Here is a 16721-nt window from a genome sequence, read left to right as displayed (position 1 = left end):
GGTCAGGGAGACTGACACTCACTCAGGTGATCTGGAAGGCGTGGCCCGCGCAGGGGAAGGACAGTGCACACTCCAGCATGCCCACGTGGTGCCACATGCCGTTTTACAGACACGAGAAGTGAGGCTTGGCGAGGGCCACTGTCAGAAAGGACCAGAGGCAATCAAACAGCAGAAGCACTTCTACACATTAGCAGCAAGCTACCTGGAAAAGAAATCAAGAAAACAATCCCACTAACAATAGCATCAAAAATTAAAAGCAAAATAAACTACTTAGGAAAAAATTGAACCAAGGAGGTGAAAAACTTAGGAACAAATTAAACCAAGGAGGTGAAAAGCTTGTGCACTAAAAACCATAAAACACCAGTGAAACAATTTGAAGAAGACACAAATCGATGGAAAGATATCCTGTGTTCATGGATTAGAAGAATTTATATTGTCAAGATGTCCATACTACCTAAAGTGATCTACAGATTTAATGCAAGGTCTATCAAAATTTCAATGATGTTTTTCACAGAAATAGAAAAAAAAATCCTCAAATTTGTATGGAACTACAAAAGGCCTGAAATAGCCAAAGCCATTTTGAGCAAAAAGAAAAAAGCTGGAAGCGTCACACTCCCTGACTTCAAAATGCACTACAAAGTTACAGTAATCTAAATAGCATGGTACTGGCATAAAAACAGACAGATAGACCCATGGAACAGAATAGAGCCCAGAAATAAATCCATACATGTATGGTCAATTGATTTTCAATAAAGCTGTCAAGAAGACACAATGGAGAAAAGAGAATATCTTCCATAAATGTTGTTGGGAAACTGAATATCCACATGCAGAAGAATGCAATCAGATTCTTACACCCTCTACAAAATCCAGCTCAGAGTGGATTAAAGACAAATGTAAGACCTGAATCTGTAAAAACACCAAAAGAAAACATAGTGAAAAACTATGCATCAGTTTGAGCAATGCTGTTTTGCAGATGATCCCAAAAGTACATGCAACAAAGGCAAAAATAGACAAACAGGATGTCAAACCAAGAGACCCTTGCACAGCCAGGGAAACAATCAGCGGAGTGAAGAGATGACCCACAGAGTCGGAGAAAAGATTCAGGACGCATACCTCTGACAAGAGGTTCACATCCAGAATACGTAAGAAACCCAGCTCCATAGCCAGAAAACAAATGACTCGGTTAAAAAATGGGCAAAGGAGCCAAGTAGACATTTCTCTAAAGGAGACACACAAATGGCCAACAGGTATGTGGAAAACATGCTCACCATCTCAAATCATCAGGGAAATGCTCATTAAAGCCACAGTGAGACATGGCCTCACACCTGTTAGAATGGCTATTGTCAAAATAACAGAGCTGACCAGTGCTGTGAAAGGCAGCCGGGTCTCCGAGCCTGCCCAGCCCTGGGTGATGACTGATGCTTGGATCCGGGAGGGAGTGAGAGGGGCTGGGAGGGAGTGAGAGGGGCGAGGAGGAAGCCCTCCTCTGCGCCGGGCACCTCACGCATTTGTCACGTCACGCAGACCCTGGAGGAGGATGCCCGTGGCCCACAAGGCTGGCTGCCTTTTGGCCACTGCCCTCTCCAGCTATAGGTGCCCCCAACCCTGCATCCCTCACCCTACAACCCAGCACCACGTCCTGGGATATCCCTCCCTCAGGTAGGGGGTCTGATTCTCCTGTCCTGCCCTGTCTCATTCTCTTCTTGGTCTTCCACCTCCAGGAAGCCTTCCCTGACCACTACTGGAGGATGGCGCCTCCTGGAGCACCCCTGCGTTTCCCCAACGTGGCACACTCCGTGGCCTGTGTCTTTTACATTCCCGACTAAAACAAGAGCTCATGAAGGGCAGAGCCATGTCTGGGTCACCTTTGTGTCCCATCCATGGTTCTTGGTGAAAGTTCCCTTGTGGGTGATTATTCTGATGGTACAAAGGAGGACACTGAGGCTCAGCGAGGCCAGGTGGCTTGCCCAGCCCCATGGCTCCAGAGAGTCCAAGCAGGACTCACACTGGTCCACCCAGCTCTCCCATCCTCCTCTGGTGGATCCCAGAGCCACCCCCAACTCTCCTCTACCTCTGGTAGATCCCATCAGATCCCCCTCCCTCTCCCCACCCCTCTGGTGGATTCCGGCAGACCCTGCTTCCCTGCTGCCTGGTGGAGGACACCCCCTCACTCTCTCCACCAGAGGAGGGCCCTTCTTCCCCTTACACGTGTGGCAGACTCCCTCCCCCACCCCCCATGGAGGACCCCCTCACTCTTCTCCTGGTAGAAGACCCCCCAACACGTGGAGACCCCTCACTCCCCTCCTGGAGGAGGACCCCATCCCCCTCCCCTTTTGGCGGAGGACCCCCATGGAGGCTCCCCTCACTGTCTCCTCTGTGCTTGCAGAGGCTCGCCGCCATCCAGCAGGTGCTGAACGCACAGAAGATCAGCTTCCTCCTGCGAGGTGGAGTCCGGGTCCTGGTGGCCCTGCGGGACACAGGCACAGGTGAGCCACTGGGAGCTCCCCTGCGGAATGGGTGGAGGAGGCATCCAGGCCCTGGAGAAGGCATGTCCCTGCAGGGCCCTCGGGCAGATGGCCCATATCCCCTTCCTGGTGGGTGTTCACCTCTGATGGAACTGAGAACCCACCCAGGTTAGACCGAGGGCCCTGCTTTCCTCCGCAGATGCCCCATGGAGCACTGCTCTTACCTGACATCCGCGCTTTGGGTCTCAGATAATCTCTGCCCCTTCCCCGACCCACAGAGCTGTCTCCTCGGCCATCAGTCATCCTTTCCCCTTTGGGGCAAAAGCCTTTGCAGAAGCTGATGAGCTTTTCTCTGCTGTGTAAAGACACCATGCCCTAGAAACTTCACAGGTTCACCCCACGCCAGCATCAACATAGCCGGGGAGCTCTGCCCACAGCCTCCATCCCCAGTGGGAGCCAGGTCAAGGGGCGGGGACCTCTCCAAGGCCACACAGGATGCACTGCTGCTCTTTTATGGCCTTTGACCCCTCTCAGCCACATCAGGAGTGCCAGCCACGGGCATGGAACAGCCTCCACACCAAGGAGGCTGGGGCAGGGACAGGCAGGGGATAGGCAGGGACAGGTGGGGGATGGGCAGGGACAGGTGGGGGACAAGAAGGGGTCAAGCCGGTAATGGGCTGGGGAAGGGCTGGGGAGGGAATGGGAATGGGCTGAAGACAGGCAGGAAATGGGCCAGGAACAGGCAGGGGACAAGCTGGGGATGGGCGGGGAACAGGCGGGGGACGGGCGGGGGACAGACGGGATGGGCTGGGGATGGGACAGGGATGGGCGGTGTCCGCGGCCCTCCACTGACAACTGCTTTGCTTGCAGGTGCCCAGCAGCTGGGCGGCGGCGGCGGCTACTGGGTGGTAGTGGTGCTGTTTGTCATCGGGCTCTTCGCAGCAGGAGCGTTCATCCTCTACAAGTTCAAAAGGCAAGGCCCTTGGCTGCCCTCATCTGCGGGGGCTCTGACCATGGAGCCGTAGGCAGCCAGGCCCAACTCACTCAGGCAGATCTAGAAGGGGCCCCAGCAGGGCCTCAGAAGGGAGTGGTGAGAGTTTGTGCCTGTGATGGGCTGCAGGGGGAGGTGCTTGCCTGGCTCTGTACCACCTGTGGGGTCCCTGGAAGAGACGGCTGCCACTCGCAATCCAGAGAGCATCACCCACCCACTCACTCCTCCACCCTCCCCAGGACATCCCAGCCATCATCCCGTTCAGCCCCACCCACCTCACAGGGAGGACACTGCCCATCTCACAGATGAGGAAACCGGGCTCAGAGAGGTTAAGCGGTTTGCCCAAGGTCACACAGACGGCCAACCTCAGAGCTGGGTCCTGACCCAGGCCCACCCACATCCCAGGCTTCCTCAGCCGCCCGCCCATCCCTTCCCTCCCCTCTAGAGTGCTTGAGAGCTGCTGAGCTTCCTGCCAGGTGCTCCCGTGGGGAGGGCTCTGGGTGTCCCCATGAGGGAGCTGCTTGTGCTGAGGCTGGGGTGAGGTGGCAAGAACAGTGTTTGTTTATTGGGAGGGGCTTTCATACCTCTCTTCCCTTCTGAGCCTGTTCCCTGGCTGTGAAATGGGTGTGATCCCCCCACACTGGGATGCGTCATGGCCACCCTGCAGGGGCTGGACAACCTGAAGTTCCCTGGACGCTAGACCTGGAATGAGCAAAGAGACCCGGCCCTGGCAGCACACCAGACAGCTTCCCTGCAAATGCAGCTCCCAGATTTGACCCTATTGTTTCTCCCCTGCCTGCTGGTTCAGCTCCGGGGGCCTCAGTCTCCCCATCAGGGTCACCCTTGAGGACCATCAAATGCCACAGCTCACCCCTTCCTTTTGGCTTATTTGGAGCCTCGGGCCCTTCCCCGATGCCAAGCCTTAGCCTTTCATGGGCCCTGGACTCTCCCAACCCCTCCTCCTGCTCCCGGTCCCACTGTTTTATGCACTGCGGGTCTTTTGAGTAGTAGTTTCATGTGTGCTCCCGTTCCACAGGCTGGCCCAGGCTCTGGGACACAGCATTAACTGTCTGGGAGCACGTCCAGGAGCTCCTTACCCGCCTTGTTACTCAGTTCCATCCAAAGGGTTGGCCTGAGGCACTCAGAGCTGAACCGGAGAATCTGGGAGGACTGCCCTGAGGAAGTGACTTCTGGTGGGGATCCTGAAGGATGAATAGGAGTTTGTGGGGCAAAGAAGTAGAATAGGGTCTGTCCTGTGGTCTTTCCCAAATTCCAAACTGAGAGAGGCACTGGCTTCCCAACAGGTCTATCCAGGGGTTCCGTAGGCACTGCAAATTTAAATCAAACTCAGCATCTTCTTCCCCCAAAGCTGGTGCTGAACAAATAACACCGTCCTCTACCAGGTGCCCAGGTCAGGAGTCCTACCTCCTTCCTGTGTGTCCCCCCTCCAGCCTATATCCCATGGCCACTGCAAGTGGGGTTTGTCACAGCAACGAGGTGGCAGGGGCGGCCTTCAAGCCCAGGCTTTCAGGTCCTGAAACCAGGCACCCCACTGCCCTGGAAACAAAAGCAGCTTAAAGTTGGTGCTGACAAACCCAAGGGCTGTGACTCCAAGCTCTGGGAGCTTGAATGTATTGGGCATAGGCAGAAGTGCCCAATATCACAGCAGAGCAACGCCCCATTTATCCCCAGTGGCCTGAGGCTTTAGGCTCTGGTGCGGCCTGCGCCCTCGGGAGCTCCCAGCTTGCTCATGGGCTGGGCTGGGCAGCACTGACAACCCAGTCAAAGCCCTCAGCCACATGTCCCTGGGGCCCGGCAGGGGCCTGGCCCTCGTCTCTCAAGGCTCTAGACTGAAGGAGCAGGGCTGCTTTGAGCATTTAAATCCAGTGGTGAAGTGTTGCAGCTTATAGGTGATACCGGCCACCTTCTGTCACCCTCAGAGCTAGTCACAGGTCCTGCCCCACCCCATCCTGCCGTCAAAATGTTTCCAGAGGGCTGGCGATGTTCACTAACTGCATCTGAGAAAGCCCCCCTCTCCCACTGAGTCTCAGTCCCCTCATCTGTGAAATGGGACCATGACCCTGGGTTTTGATTGGACTAAGTGGGGTGTCGTGCATGAAGGAGCCTGGCCCAGGGCGGGTCCTGAGCCGGGTCCCAGTGGAGGCAGCGGGGCTGTGCCCACCCTCTCCCTTTCCTCGCTGGGAAATCAAGGACAGTACTCCCCCAGGACGCCTGGACGGGGCTCAGCAAGTGCGTCTCAGAGCTGGGCCGGCTTGTGCCTCCTGCGGGAATGTGTGCCCAGCCCAGTGGCAGGGTGGCCAGGTGTGGGGGGTGGGGAGGGGAAGAGGATATCATGCCCTCTCCCTGCCACATGCCCGCTCTTCGCTTCTCAGGGGAGATGACAGATACACAGTGATCACCCAATGTGTCACGGAAGAGGGAATCCCAGGGCTGAGGGATCATGCAGGAGGGAGGGCTTCCTGGAGGAAGTGGCTCTGAGCAGAGATGGGGCAGGAGGCAAGACTTGGGGCTGGGGTAGGTACCTCTGGAGTGCTGTGGGCACTGTGCACCACACTTGGTGTGGCCAGGTGGCCAGCAGAAGGCTCCAGGGACAGGTGGCCTGGGAAGCTGCTCCAAGCTGAGCCGCCCTCACCTCTGTCCAGCAGGAAACGGCCAGGCAGGACTGTGTACGCCCAAATGCACAACGAGAAGGAGCAGGAGATGACCAGCCCCGTGAGTCACAGTGAGGACGTCCAGGGCGCTGTCCAGGGTGAGGAGTTTATAGATGATGATCTCGACTCGCAGACTCTAGGTAACGTCCGCCCCAAACCCACCCCGCCCTCCCACAGGCCACCCCGCTGGGCCACTGGGGCCAGCAAAACGCACAGGACCCTGACCCAGCAGACCTTGCCAGCGGGTCAGTCGGGCCCACTGTGTCCCCTCCATCTGATGAAGGGATGACAGGACCTGCCAGGGCTGCCCGCAGAGATGAAATCTGAGACCTGTGGACGCTGAGGGCCCCGTCCCTGGCAATGACCAACAGCCCCCGACAGCCCCACTGAGGCAGGGAAAGGATGGGAAACACGGCTGGCTTTGAAAGGAAGCCTGACTCAGGCCTCAGGATGTGGGAGGCCTTTCCCCAACAGCCGCTCCCTCAACACCCCCAGTCCTCCCCTTCACTGCAGTAGTGATCTAGGGAGCACCCCACACATGGACCTGTGGCACCGCACTTTACAGTTTATGAAGCATTTCCACTGATGGGATCTCCTTCGCTCCTGGTCATGCCCAGCAAGGAGAAGACCAGTCATCTACGGCTGCATGACAAACCACCCACCACAGCGGCGTAGCATTGTTTATGGCCGTTTTCTCTTCTGGTGTCTGGGAGCTGACTGGGCTCAGCTGGGCTGCTCGCTGTCAGGGTCTCTCATGAGGCTGCAGTCAATGGCTGGTGCAGCAGTCATCTCAAAGCCTGCCTCACTCAGATGGCCGGCAATTAATGCAGGCAGTCAGCTAACCCCTCACCTGGACCATCGACCGGGACACCTGCACGTGGTCTCGCTGTGTGGCTTAGGCTTCCTCCCAGCATGGCGGCTGACTTCCAAGAGCATGTGGAGGGAGGTGGCCAGGCAGGAGCCACACCCCTTTCAGGGCCTGGCCTCGAAGTCATATCCTGTCACTTGTGTCTTGTCCTGTCCACGTTTGAGGGGAGGGGACACAGACTGCATCCCTCAGCTGCAGTCAGAGCGTGATGCCATCCAGCACAATAGGCACTACAGCTCTTCCTCTGGATGAGGGGGGAAACTGAGGCTCAGGAGGCTCTGAGACTTGCCAGAGGGCTGGGAGCCTGTGCTACCAGAGCCATGGCACCAGCCCTGCATGCTGTATCGGGCAAGTGCAGCCGGCAGCCGGGCGGTGTGGGCACTTTCCATGCCTGTCTCAGCTAAGCAGCCGAGGAGGCAGGCTCTTCCCTAGAGCTGAGGACATGAAAGTGCAGAGACATGGACCGTCCTTGCCCAAGGTCACAGCTAGTGGGGTAAACGGAGCTGGAACTCACATCTTGGCAGACCCCAGGGACCTGGGGTCTCCCCTATAGTTCCTGTTCTCTCTTAACAATCCCTGTCTGGGCCTGATTTTACGGTGATGTCAGCACACACCTCTCACCATTGCTGGGGGGTTCTGCGGTAGTTTCCAGAGCAGAGGATGGCACACAGGAAGCCACAGAGGTCTTGGCACCACCAGCTGCTGCCACTGCCGTTCTGATGATCCGGCTTGGAGCGTCACTCACACTCTGCATCCGGGACGTCCTCAGAACGTGAGCGGCGGAAACCACTGTCCCCACTGTGCAAATTATTGAAAGTGAGGCTCAAAAAGGAGAAGTCGCTCACCCCGGCCCCAGCCAACCACTGGCTGACCTTGGAGCCAGACCCTGGCCAGCCAGACCCCAAAGCCTGTGACCTTCACACTCTCTTGAGAGGGGTCAGGGCAGCTGAATGGACCGGCCACGGTCCCGCTCTGCCTCCCCTGCGCGCTCTCCAGCCCCTCACCAGGCCTGTCTGCCCCACCCTCGGTGGGGGTCCCTTGTCTCCAGCATCGCCAGCCCAGGTGTGTTCCTCATGGCGTGATGCATCTGTAGCCTTGGAAACATCACAGGAGCCACGTACTTCACTGAGCGCTCGCTCTGTGTCAGGCCCCAGCTCAGCGCCTCCCAGACACCATCTGACTTCCCTGAGGCAGACATCGACATTGCGTCCACTGCACAGATGAGAAAGCTGAGGGTCAGAGCTGTTACTCAACCTCCCCAGGTCACTTAGTGAAAAGAGGTGGAGCCGGGCTCAAGCCTGACTCAGTGGCTATACAGCTGTGCCCCCCCAAAGGCCCCAGGCCTCGGGTGAGCGTCCTACAACTCTAAAGACCCCTCCACTGGTCTTGCTCCTGCTGGGGCAGGAGGTGGTCTTGGGGCTCCCTCTCCTGCAGGCGGCGTCACCCCCATGCTCACCCCCAGGCCTTCTTGAGTGGACAGAGGTCACAGGGTCTCAGGAAGACAGGGCTCGGCTCCCCAGCCCCCGATGGCTCTTTGCTTCCAAGCCCCTAAAGAGTAATCCTAGTGGGGTAGTAAGATCTGTGCAGCCAAGCCCTTGGTCCATGCTGACCTTGCCAATGCAGCAGCCGCACTTCCCCGTCTGACCCATGACAGTCCTTTGAGGGGTGCGGTTGACCCTCACATTAGAGATGATGAAGCCAAGGCCCAGCCAGGTGAAGGATGGGCGAGGACTCAGGCGAGGACTCAGGCATGGCCGGGCTGTGCCGCGCGTGCTCCCAGCTATGTCTCCTGGTGCCCTTGAGGCGGGGCAGCTCTGGGTCCTGGATCCTCGACCTGTCTCCTTGTCTCCTAACCAGCCCCCACCCAGGACGCCCGGCTCAGCCCTTGGCACTGACATCCCTATGCCCCCTCTTTCCCACTCTCGCCTCCTGGGGCCTCGCCACTCTACGCCCTGCAGCGCCCACTGCCAGGAGGGGGCGGAGCCTCAGCCCCTCTCGCACCCCCTTGCTGCCGATGCCGGGGGCGATCCCCACGCAGGTCAGTGGCTGTGGCGGGTTGGGGCCGGCCTGGGCCTCACCTCTCAGGCCCTCTGGGGCCCACTGCTTGTGATGGCACCGGGAGAGCCCACTCCTCAGGCACCCACCTAGGAACCACGGAGACCCCCACCTAGGAACCACGGAGACCCCCCTGCACCTGCACGGGCTGAAGGAAGCCAGGGAGGCCCACTGCACGTTGGCTCGAGGCGCTGCCTGAGGCCACCACCGTGTCCCCTGTGGCCCTGTCTCCAGCCCTGGCCGAGGGCTTGTGCTCACAGGACCTGTGTCTCTTCTGTTTCCTAGGCAACCACTCAGGTGTGGTCCTGAGCATCAACTCCCGAGAGATGCACAGCTACCTGGTGAGCTGATGCTGCCCCAGCATCTGTCGTTTCACCCACGGAGGGCACAGAACCACCAGTGAAGCCAGCGGCTGGACTGGCGCCCCTCAGAGACCTGCGGAAAGCCCCTCCCCGAGTCGTCCCCACACCAGGCGACAGGCACCACCCCCTCTGATAAATCCAAGCCCGCCCAGGCCCACGGGGGCCCACGGGACCCCCCGGACATGGCCCTGCCCCTATGGCAGGTTCTGCCCCCAGACCCCACACACGGCCGCCCCACGTGCTGTCACTCAGCCTGAGGCCTGACTTCTTCAGGCTGAGGCTGGTCGTCCTGGAGCCCGCCCAGTACCTCGGGCTGCAAGAGCTGCAGACCCGTTCAGACACTGCGTGGCAGGCTCCTTCCCCGCAGAGGCCGGGGCCTCCCTGACTTTGCTTCTTCATTCCCACCTGTGCAGCCACCCAGTCCCTCTGTGGGAGCCTGGGAGCCAGGCCCTCCCAACACCACAGCACCCTCCAGGCCCCCCTGCCCTCCGGCTGGAAACTGCAGCTCTGTAAATGCCTCTCTAGGTAGCTGTTGGTGGTGGTGGGGGTGTCTCACTCTCTGTCTTTATAGCCGGCAGTAGCCACTGGGGTGGCTCTGTCAGAGTCCTGTACTCGGGAGCCCCTTTCCCTGAATGCCCAGGGTGCCTCCTCTGCCCAGAGGGGCAACAGCTCTCCCTGGTTCTCCCCAGGGCAGATGGGGTGGGGAGGGCTCAGCACCCAGTGCCCATGGTTCCTCACTCCTGCCAGCGTGCAGCACCATCCTGCAGGCTTCTTCCACCGGGTGGCTCTTCTCCCACTGGGTCTGGGCTCTGGAAAGAGCCAGAAGCCCCCAGAAAGGTGGGTGGTGGAGACGGCTCCGGACGTGCCAGTTTTCTGCAGTTCCTTATAGGCGAAGGGACCCAGGTGGAAACCAAGCTGGGGGAGGCTGAGGATGGCAGGGCTGGAAGGGCCATCAGCGTGCCCCTCATTTTCAAGAAGGGGAAACTGAGGCCCAGGGAGGAGAGTGACTGAAGGTCACAGCAGAGGTGGCCCTGAACCCAGCCCTCTGTGCCCCAGTGCTGTGCGGTCTCCACACCCCACAGGTTCCTAGAATCAGGGATGTTAGTGTAGGTCTATAGGAATATAGGGGGTGGGGGGGTCACCTTTTGCCTTGAAATGAGAAGTCAGTAGCCCCTTCCTCCTCCTCCCTCCACCCCCTCCTCTCTGGCAGGGATCTCAGATGACCATGGCCTCCCTCTCAGGGGGAGAATGCCAGAGCCCTGGCTGGTGGTGTGCTGGCTGGGGGTGAATCCCAATGAGGGTCCCTCTCAGAGGGGGAGAACGCCAGAGCCCTGGCTGGTGACACGCTGGCTGGGGGTGAATCCGAGTGAGGGTGCAGACGTTCTCCATGCACCATGTCTGAGCTTGGGGGAATTGCCTCATTTTCCCTGGAAAAGAAACATGGTCCATTAGAGGGGAAAGCCCAGGGGTGAATCTTCACACCCCAAACAGTGCCCGGTGGGGAGCAGGCGCCCGCTCCTTGTTGAGTAAACCACCCGTGGAGACTGGAGCCTCATATCCCTGGGTCGGGGGGCATTCAAGGCCACAGGACAAGGGGAGCACCCTGGGCCACACAGGCGTGGAGGTGTCCCCACCCCTGCCACCTGCCCCCCAGACCCAAAGCTCTCTCCCCACCCTGCCTGCCCACCTGGGGCTCCTGTGCCCCCTCCCCACTCCAGAGGCCACCCTGCAAGTTGTCCTCAAGGTCATCCTGGAGATGGGATCCAGGACGTGGGGCCATGACTCTCTGGGACCTTGCCACACCCCCCACTCCCCTGCGTGCAGTCTGCAAAGACGCCTTTGCAGGGACTTTTGTCCTGCTGGCCACCCCACCCACACCTGTCCCTGGCCAGCAGGCCGCCTGCAAGAGTCAGGCACACAGGGACAGACATGGCGAGCACAGTGCAGGCCCGGGGCCCACGGGCAACATGGAACCCTGGGAACTGCCCTCCCCCTTAGCTCACAGTGCCTGCAGTAGCCACTCTAGGTCGTTGGCCTTCCTTGACCACTCCATTTAATTCTCTCAGCTGTTTGGGTAGGGTTTTTCCCCTTAGTTATTTGTGGGTTTCCTGTATTTTATGTTAATATTTCTATTAAGAACATTTTGGGCATGTGGACCCAAGCACCTGGGAAGGAGGTGGCATCTGGGGCAGCCTGATACTTTCCCGTCTGTGCACCCATGGAGATGGAGGCGTGGGCCCGTGGCTGTCCCTGGTTGTAAATTCGAGGGTCTGCATATCTGATGTTCAGGTAGACCTGGGCTCCTGGGAACGAGGCCATCAGCTGCCATGCACATAACAAAGAGACAATGCATTCCTTCTTATTTTTCCTTTTTAAAAATCGATGAATCATTTGTGATGCTTTTAACAAAGATTAAATGAATTTGATCAGCTTTTGCCTTATTGTGAAGATACTTTCCTCATTTCCTGAAATGCACTTGGGCGCACACACAGGCCCCTAGGATCGTGGTCCCAGAGGTGAGGTGGCTGAGGACCTCGTGCGAGGGACAAGGACCAGGCCCTACACGTTGGGATGTTGGGGAAGGCTGCACATGGCAGTGGCCTTCAAAGTCATGATCTCCCCGGTCGGCTCTCAAGCACTTTCACACATGTGGGCTCATTCTGTCACTCAAGGCCAGCAGAAGGGGAACCAGAAGTGTCGGCCAATTTTCCAGAAGAGAAACAGAGACTCCCAGAGGCTGAGGGCCTGGAGGTGGTGCAGCACAGTCCCACATCTGATGGGACTCCTTTATTTCTGAAAGGCCATTTGCTTTAGTCTTTGAGTTGACAGAGGCATGGACTTCTATCCCAATTGATGCTCCAGCCTCCAAAACTGCATTCACTATAGCTAGCCACTGGGTGTCCACACCTTCTCTGAAACTTCAACTGTAATAGCTGGAAAAGAACACTCTTTCTTCTCACTCTCATCTTACATGGTTAGAGAGAGAGATGGATGAACATACTTTACAGATGTGTTCACATTTGCTAAGTGGTTCCCAAGCCATTTCTGGAAAGAATGAGGTTGCAATTGCCTAGTGGCTGCTCAGGGGGAGAGAGCTGGCAAGGGGCTGACAGCAGACACCCTGGCATCCCAGTGAGCGTCTGCTATGAGAAGCCCTTTCTCCTGGAACCGTTGTCCCCAAATATGGTCAACTTGCGCGTGAAAGTATTTTAAGAGCTGTAATAAAACAAGGCATTCTTTTCACAGCGTGGAGTGATGGCGATTCTGTTTTTGACTTGCACACAAGTCAGTGCAGGGTGGGGAGCAGGGAATCGCCCCCAGGTGTGACCACTGAACCATGTCCAGTTGGCGGGGATAAAATAGACCCACTAAGGTTGGGTAGAGCGGCACCCCTCATGCACACACACACACACACACACACACACACACACACACACACACACACACACACACACACACACACACACACACACACTTCCTTCTCTGGGCCATGACATGTTCTTGTGGAGTAAAAACTGTGGATTTCAACATCAACTTCCTGCCAGATCTGATGCCTCTTTGAACTTGTGCCAGGCCCTGGGCTGGGCTCTGGGCCTGGGGCAGCGAATGAATGCGACCAGGCTCTGGCCCCTGGACCTTGAAGGAGACTCAGGCTGGGTGAGGTGGATGATGACTGCACAGCTCAACCAGGGAGCACCTGGCCCAGCTAAAAATCCCCAGTCTGAAGCCATGGTTGAGCTGGGTGCAGGCCGAGTGCAGGTGCTCATGAGAAGACACAAAGGAGACGGATGTCCAGGGTTGGTGCAGTGCAGAGGCCAGCAAGGGGGGTGTGTGTGTGCTTGTGTGTGACCAGTGACAGAGACAGATAGTGTGAACACAGCAGTGTACTTCAGAGCCCTTTGCATGTGACCATTTTATTCCCTTGTGCTGACTGCCAGGACTCAGGGAGGAAGTGAGATTCCCTCAGCCACCCTGTTTGACAGTTTCCATTCTCACTTCAGTGCGCCAGGCTCTGTGAGTGTCTTCTCCCTGGGAAAAGCTAGTGAGTGTGGTGAAGGCTTCACACTCCCACAGCATTCATCTGGAACCTTTTGCTGGAATGATCTCCCCAGCTGGCAGCAGGAGGCCATGTCTAGACAACGGGAAGGCCCGCGATGGAGCTAATGGAGGCGTCACCTGTTCAGATGACAGAGCTAATGGAAGCATCACCTGTTCGGATGACAGAGCTAACGGAGACGTCACCTGTTCAGATGATGGAGCTAACGGAGGCGTTACCTGTTCGGATGACAGAGCTAACGGAGACGTCACCTGTTCAGATGATGGAGCTAACGGAGGCATTACCTGTTTGGATGACAGAGCTAACAGAGGCGTCACCTGTTCAGGTGACAGCAGCAAAGCATGCCCATTGGCTCTGCTTTTGTAACCTGCCACAAGATGCTGTTTGGCCTCTTCTCCAACCTGAGCTTCATGTAGATAGGGCAGGTACAAGCAGCCAGGTCACAGATGAGGAGACCAAGGCATCCCAGGTGGCTGGGAAGGGGGCAACAACTTTTAACTGAAATATGGGGCATTGCTTGAAAGCTCCAGCTAAACCCCAAATTCAAGGTAGCCTTGAGTTTAGTGTCCAGAGTAATTTGGGAAACAACAAATCTCAAAGGAACAGAGAGAAACATGCAATGTCATGGACATGTATTACGAGGACAAAACCCCTCACCTCAAAGATCCAACATGATCATTCCTTTGATTCAATGGGGGAAACAAATGGCCGATGATGGAAGGTTCCAGTAGTCAATCACAGTGGCTGCTCCCAAGGCCTCCTTGCAGCACGGGAGTTGGCCACCAGGGCCGTGGGATGGCTCTCAGAGAAGGGGCTGGGGAAGGAGCATCCTGTGTGCCCAGCAGGCCCAGAGAAGGGCAGCCACCTCATTTCTCAGTCACATGGCCCCAGATGGCCCTTTCTGTGGCATACCCGTGACCTCTCTAGAGGACTTCTCAGCAGTTCCAGCCCCAGCACGCAGGGATGTGCCCCCAGAAGGCACTGTGGGGACGCTGCTTCTGAGGCTGCTGTCAAGACCAGCACCCATTTCCACAGGGATTTGTGCAAAATCAGGGTTGGTGGCCAAGAGGAAGTGGCCCTTGGCATCCGGAGCCACTGGGCACTCCCAGCGGTGCCTGGGCTTTTCCCCCATCCAACACACACAATGTCATCGAGCACCAACATAAGACAAGGCTGCTCCAGGATCAAGATGAGTCAAGACAAAAGTGAGACCACTGTGCAATCAGACCACACGGGAACATTGTCCAACCTCCCAGAAATGTGTAGACACCTTTCCCTGCTGAGACAGGCGAGGGCTGTGGTATCACTGGCTGGGCTCCTGCCTCCCCTGAGTCACCCCTCTCTCTAGAGAAGATTGATTGAGATGCCAGATCCTAGCATGACCCCGCCTCCTCACAGCCCCTAATCCAGAGCCAAGCCCAGCTTCCTTGAGTCCCTGCTAAATCACCTCCCACTGCCCACACCTGACAATCATCAGGCCCTTCTAACCCCACTGAGACGCCCAGGTTCTCCTTGCTGCACTGAGTGGTAACCCAGCTTGCTCAGCTACAGGTGAGCTCCGGGGGTCCCAGGCTGGGGGGCACTAACAGAGTCCTCTTTTAGTGGGGTGGGGTGGCACTGGGGAGGAACCAGTGTCTGCACGTGGGCAGCACAGACCCTCTCAGCAGGAGCAGCCAGATGGAAACCCACGCCAGCACAAGCTCAGTTCTAACAAAAGCCGGGGAGACGCAGCCACCCCTGCACATGTGGGTTGGGTGGGAGGTCTCTGACTTCCCCACCTGTCCCGGTCACACCCAGAGTCCTTAGGGAGGAAAACATGGCATGAGCCTGGGGCTGCTGGAATGATTGCCAAGCACTGCCATTTCCAACGTGGCTCAGTGGCAGTGGCACTTCACCGCAGTCCCCAACCTCTGCTGGGCCTGGCATCATGTTCCAATCCACCAGGACGTCTCCTGCAGCCCGCACAGCCTGGGGTCTTTTTGCAGTTGAGTGAGTTCAGACTTGCCAGTTCCAGGTTCTCAGTGGTACCAGCACAGGCGTTTAATAATGTGTGCCCAGAACCCACGGCCAATTCCATATCGTTACAATTCGATTGTTAATCACAGGCAGCGCCAGGCCCAGCAGACGGCCTGCTGTGCTCCTTCTAGGGTTCTAGAATTCTTCCTGGCTCGGCAGTGGAAGAACAGTGCCAGTCACGTCTTCTGCAGCTTGCATTGGCCCAAATGTTCAGCGCTGTGTGTGATCCAATGAGTGTTCAGGCTTTGGAGGCACAGAGAGGCTGTGCCAGGCAGCAGAGCGTGGAGCCCAGTGGGATGGCAGTCCTCGTGACCCCCTCAATTAGTCTTTGTGGTGCACCCAGCCTAATGTCGGGCACTTTTCATGCCCCTTCTGCAACATGCTCGTGGCAGCTCCGTGGAATAGAGGCCTCCATCCCCGTCTCATAGTCCAGGGAAGCAGGGCTCACAGAAACCAAGAGCCAGGAGCAAAGTGAGCACTGCAGAATACCCAGGCCCTCCCGTCGCCACCGCACCTCTTCGGGGGAGCTCAATGTGAGTCTCGGCAGGAGGATTGCAAGGACCCACGGAAGGGAGCAGGGACCCACGGAGGGGGCAAAGTGGGCAGCCTGCCACAGACAAGGTCAGGCAATAGAGGGGAAGGACTTCACTGATCTTTATAAAATGTCACTTGTGCATCGAGAGGAAGCTGGGTGACCAGGAGGAGGCCGGTCTGAGCTGGTGTCCCGAGCGCTGTGGTCAGGGTGAGTGGGTGAGACGTGGAGCCGCCAGAACCCATGGGCAGCTGGAAAGACGGAAGTTGAGGACACTGCCTGGACCAGGGCCTGAGAAACCAGGCGGGCGGTCAGAGGCCTCATGAACTGACACAGGCAAGAACAGGGAAGGAGCAGGCCTGGGTGAGAAATTGAAACTTCTCTTTTGGAGTTGTTATGATGGGGGTGCCTGCCTGTCAGATGCCTATGTGGAGAGCCTCTGGAGCCATTGGCTGTGTGAGTGTGGCCCTCAGTAAGGAGAGGTCTGAGCTTAGAAGAAGCGGCCACCCCGCAGAGAGGGCGCCCAGGGGAGAATATGGCGTCCAGGGGGCAGTGAAGCCACACTGCCGAGTGAGGGGTGCTCCAGGCTGCAGAGAAGCTGTGTGGATGATCCGGCCAGACGAGGCTTTCAGGGGGTGTGAAGACAGAGACGGCTCAGGGCGGGTGGAGGGAATCTCGGAAGGCGAGGAAGAAGACAGCCAGC

At 57.5% G+C, this 16721-nt stretch overlaps 1 protein-coding gene across 4 annotated transcripts in view; it reads left to right on the top strand.

Annotated features, from left to right (window-relative positions):
- Nucleotides 1-11844, top strand: part of SORCS2 (sortilin related VPS10 domain containing receptor 2) — a 548735-nt gene extending 536891 nt beyond the window's left edge. Inside the window, exons 24-27 of one of the 4 annotated variants that reach the window (XM_054553680.2) lie at nt 2387-2486; nt 3336-3438; nt 6120-6226; nt 9337-11844. In XM_054553680.2, the coding sequence (XP_054409655.2) occupies nt 2387-2486; nt 3336-3438; nt 6120-6226; nt 9337-9401 (375 nt within the window). In that variant the 3' untranslated portion in view covers nt 9402-11844. Of the gene's footprint in view, nt 1-2386; nt 2487-3335; nt 3439-6119; nt 6269-9336 lie in introns of all 4 variants that reach the window. The other 3 variants (XM_024246327.3, XM_054553679.2, XM_024246326.3) reach the window with 3 other exon arrangements.
- The last annotated feature ends 4877 nt before the right edge of the window (nt 11845-16721 follow it).

Source organism: Pongo abelii, chromosome 3, assembly GCF_028885655.2.
Source record: "Pongo abelii isolate AG06213 chromosome 3, NHGRI_mPonAbe1-v2.0_pri, whole genome shotgun sequence".
Classification (NCBI taxonomy): Eukaryota; Metazoa; Chordata; class Mammalia; order Primates; family Hominidae; genus Pongo; species Pongo abelii.
The sequence above is the reverse complement of the archived record's forward strand: the minus strand, read 5'-3'. Positions and strand labels throughout refer to the sequence as shown.